The sequence below is a fragment of the Volvox carteri genome, assembly GCF_000143455.1.
Source record: "Volvox carteri f. nagariensis unplaced genomic scaffold VOLCAscaffold_15, whole genome shotgun sequence".
NCBI lineage: Eukaryota > Viridiplantae > Chlorophyta > Chlorophyceae > Chlamydomonadales > Volvocaceae > Volvox > Volvox carteri.
In genome coordinates this window covers 1-3015 of record NW_003307558.1, presented here as the reverse complement: position 1 = coordinate 3015, position 3015 = coordinate 1, and the positions used below count along the sequence as shown (strand labels likewise).

At 59.3% G+C, this 3015-nt stretch overlaps 1 protein-coding gene across 1 annotated transcript; it reads right to left on the bottom strand.

Moving 5' to 3' along the window:
• Window positions 1-590: 590 nt before the first annotated feature.
• On the bottom strand, window positions 591-3013 carry VOLCADRAFT_89954 (uncharacterized protein; the record flags this gene model as incomplete). Its single annotated transcript, XM_002949527.1, has 3 exons — window positions 591-679; window positions 949-1661; window positions 2718-3013. The coding sequence occupies 3 exons, from the start codon at window positions 3011-3013 to the stop codon at window positions 591-593; spliced, it is 1098 nt and encodes a 365-aa protein (XP_002949573.1).
• Window positions 3014-3015: the final 2 nt, after the last annotated feature.

Here is a 3015-nt window from a genome sequence, read left to right as displayed (position 1 = left end):
TAGAAGTCCAGGTGCTCCTCGTCGGTGTAGTCCAGGGAGGAGCCCGACAGCAGCCCTGGCAGGAAGCTCGGCAGGGGCGAACGATACTCGGTGAGAATGGATCACTATGACGATATTATTGATGATGCCGATACGTCCAACAGCCGCTGAGGGTGTGTGTGTGTGTGGGGGGAGTTATGAACGCAAAGAGCAAAGGGACCACCCAGTGCCAAACTGCCGTAGGAGCGCAGTCGGGGGGTGGGGGGAAGGAGGATGGTGCGGGGAGAGGGGAAAGACGAACCACGAATGAGTGAAGCTGCTGCCAGGGCAAGAGTGTACCAGACGTAGAACTGACCGAAAGGCGTCCGTGAAGACCGCGACCTCGGGATGACGAAGTGAAGAAGATGTCGGAAAGACTACCTACCTAAGCCGCCAGGACTAAAAAAGCAGAAGAAATAGTATTGCCAAGCCGTAAAGAAGTGGGACCCAACATTACCGGCCCCTACCTCGCAACGGGGGTTCAAGAGGGCATCAAGAGGTGCAAAATGTTGAGAAACTAGTTGGGGAGGAAGGAGGGCGGGAGATGAGAAGGCAGGCTGGCCGGGGTAAGATCAAGAGGCAACGTCGGAGCGGGTGAGGTGCTCCCAGCCTGGGAGCTGTACGGCCTGTAGGGCTTGCACGGTGCACGGTGATATTGGTTCTGTTGATGGTTGTGTAACGGGGCGTGGAGTGAGTGAAGGGATGGGAAACACGGGATGAGGAGAACGGGGGGGGGGGCGGGAGGGCGCCCCAGGGAACCTCCCCTCGTCTTGCAATCTGGGGGGGCGAATCTGGCGATGCGACACAAGACGCAGTTAGACTGGAAAGGTGCATAACCGCCTACATACATAACCCCCCTGGGGGACCCCCTGGCCAGGTCGAATCCCGTCTCCCTCCCCACCACACACATACACACACGCCCCCGCGCACCCGCCTCGTCGTACTCGTACTCGTACTCGTACTCGTCCGTTCCGTACGCATCATCCTGGTCCCCGCTGGTTCCTCCAGACCCGCTGACCTCCTCCTCCCCAGTGTCCGCGTATTCGCTGCCGCTGGCACCCCCCTCCTCTTCCCCCCCTTCCTCCTCCCCCTCCTCAACATCCACGTCGACGCCAGTACCAACCGTTGCCGTACCAACCGTCGTAGAATCCTGAAAAGCCTCAGCAGCACTCCCGACAGGTGGCTCAGATCGTCCTAGAATCGCAGCGGCTGCGGCAGCGGCGGCCGGGGCGGCAGTAGCTGTGGCGGCGTCTGCCGCGGGGATCACGGCGGTCGAGGGGGACGAGCTAGGGCCTGCAGCAGCAGCGGCAGCAGCAGCGGCTGTACGGCACGCGGTTTCGGATTCTGTTGCAGTGGCCGCAGCGGACTTCTTGGCATTCCTCATTATGGGGCGCTTGCGGATGGCTTGGGGAGGAGCTGTTAGTGACTCTTGGCTTGCAGCCCCGGCGGCGGCAGTGTTGGCGGCGGCGGCGGGTGGTCCTAAGGCTGCACTCGGGTCGCCGCCTCTTGCGGAGATGCCGCCGGCTGACGGTGCTGCGGCTGCGCTACCGCCGGCGGCGTCGGTGGCGGCGGTGTGGGGTGCGGGGGCCACAGCACTGCCCCCTCTTTGCGGCTCCCCATGGGGGAAATTGAGTTTGGCGGCACTGGGGACGTTTGGGAGTGGGGTTGCGGGAGGGGAAGAGGGGTGGGGAGGATGGATTCATGCACCCTCTCGTGCACCTGTCTTGCTCGTGTATCCCTGACCGGGCCGGGGGATGATTTGGATCCAAGGGGGGGTGGCGATGTGGGCTACGTATGCGGTGCCTTCCGGCTATGTGAGATTTTCCTAGCGGACGAGGGAATGGAAGTGGAGAAAGGGGAGGGCCCAGGTCGTGGGGGGGGGGTAGAGGGGTTTGGGTTGCGTGGCGGCTACAAGGATTGAGGGAGCTGCGGATTGAGAGGACCGCAGAAACAGAACACCACTCGGGGGGTTCTTCACCCCGATTCGGGCCCGAGCATTTTTGAGATTTTTCCGTTTCGCCCGAAAGGAAAATTAGTGCGCCCCGGAGCATCCCGAACGGATTTTGGCCCATTTGAAGCATTTCTTCGGGGACCCCACTGAAGCCTCCCGAAGGCATTTTCGGAGAAAACCGAACGATATTTAAGCGTAACTTTGGATGTTTAAGGGGTCTGGTAACCGGGCTTGCCGTATAAGGCCCGCTTGGTCATCAGTCAAACAACAGGTACAAATGTGCATTGCGGCTGTTTCGCACACGTTTCTATACAACTAAGCATATCCATAATTAACCATGCCCGAGTCAGCTGATGATGTGTGTTGAGCTTGGCTTTAGTGTCCACCGCATTACCAAGAACAGGCGGAACAGGCTGCGGAACCGGCTGTCTGTCCCGTCCATTGATTCCTTCATGTGTGTTGGATTACTCGGTCCAATCCAAACGTGGATATGAAATGCAAACCCCTCCTGATAAAAGCTGGCGCCACGTTCCAAGATAAAGTCAAACACTTGTTAAATCAGCCGTCCTAGCATATTACGATGGAATCCAGCTAAAGTTTACCCCGAAAACCGCTTCAGACAGTTTCGAGGTGCCAGAAAACACTCTCCGGCTGACAGGACAACTTCCGGGGAGGGCCCCGATAGGTTATTCAGAGGGTCTCGGACACGACCGAAATATTTGGGTACCCTGGTGAAGAACCCACTTACGTGCCGAAGGCCTTCCGGGCGGCGGCATCGTAGGCCAGAGCCGCGGCCTCCTCACTGCTGAAGTAGCCCAAGCATTTCTGCTTACCGTCGCCTGTCCAGATGTTTGCATGCCACTTCGCACTTCCCTTGTGCCAGCTCACGCCACGGAACTGCGACCTGCCTCTCGCGAAGCGCTCCCCTTGCGCACGGAATGACGCCATGAGGTCCTCCATAGACATGGCGTCCAGCTCCGCACGCCGTTCAGCTGGGAGGTCGTAGTTTAGCACGGCTGCCGTACCAAAGAGTTTGTAAGCCATGC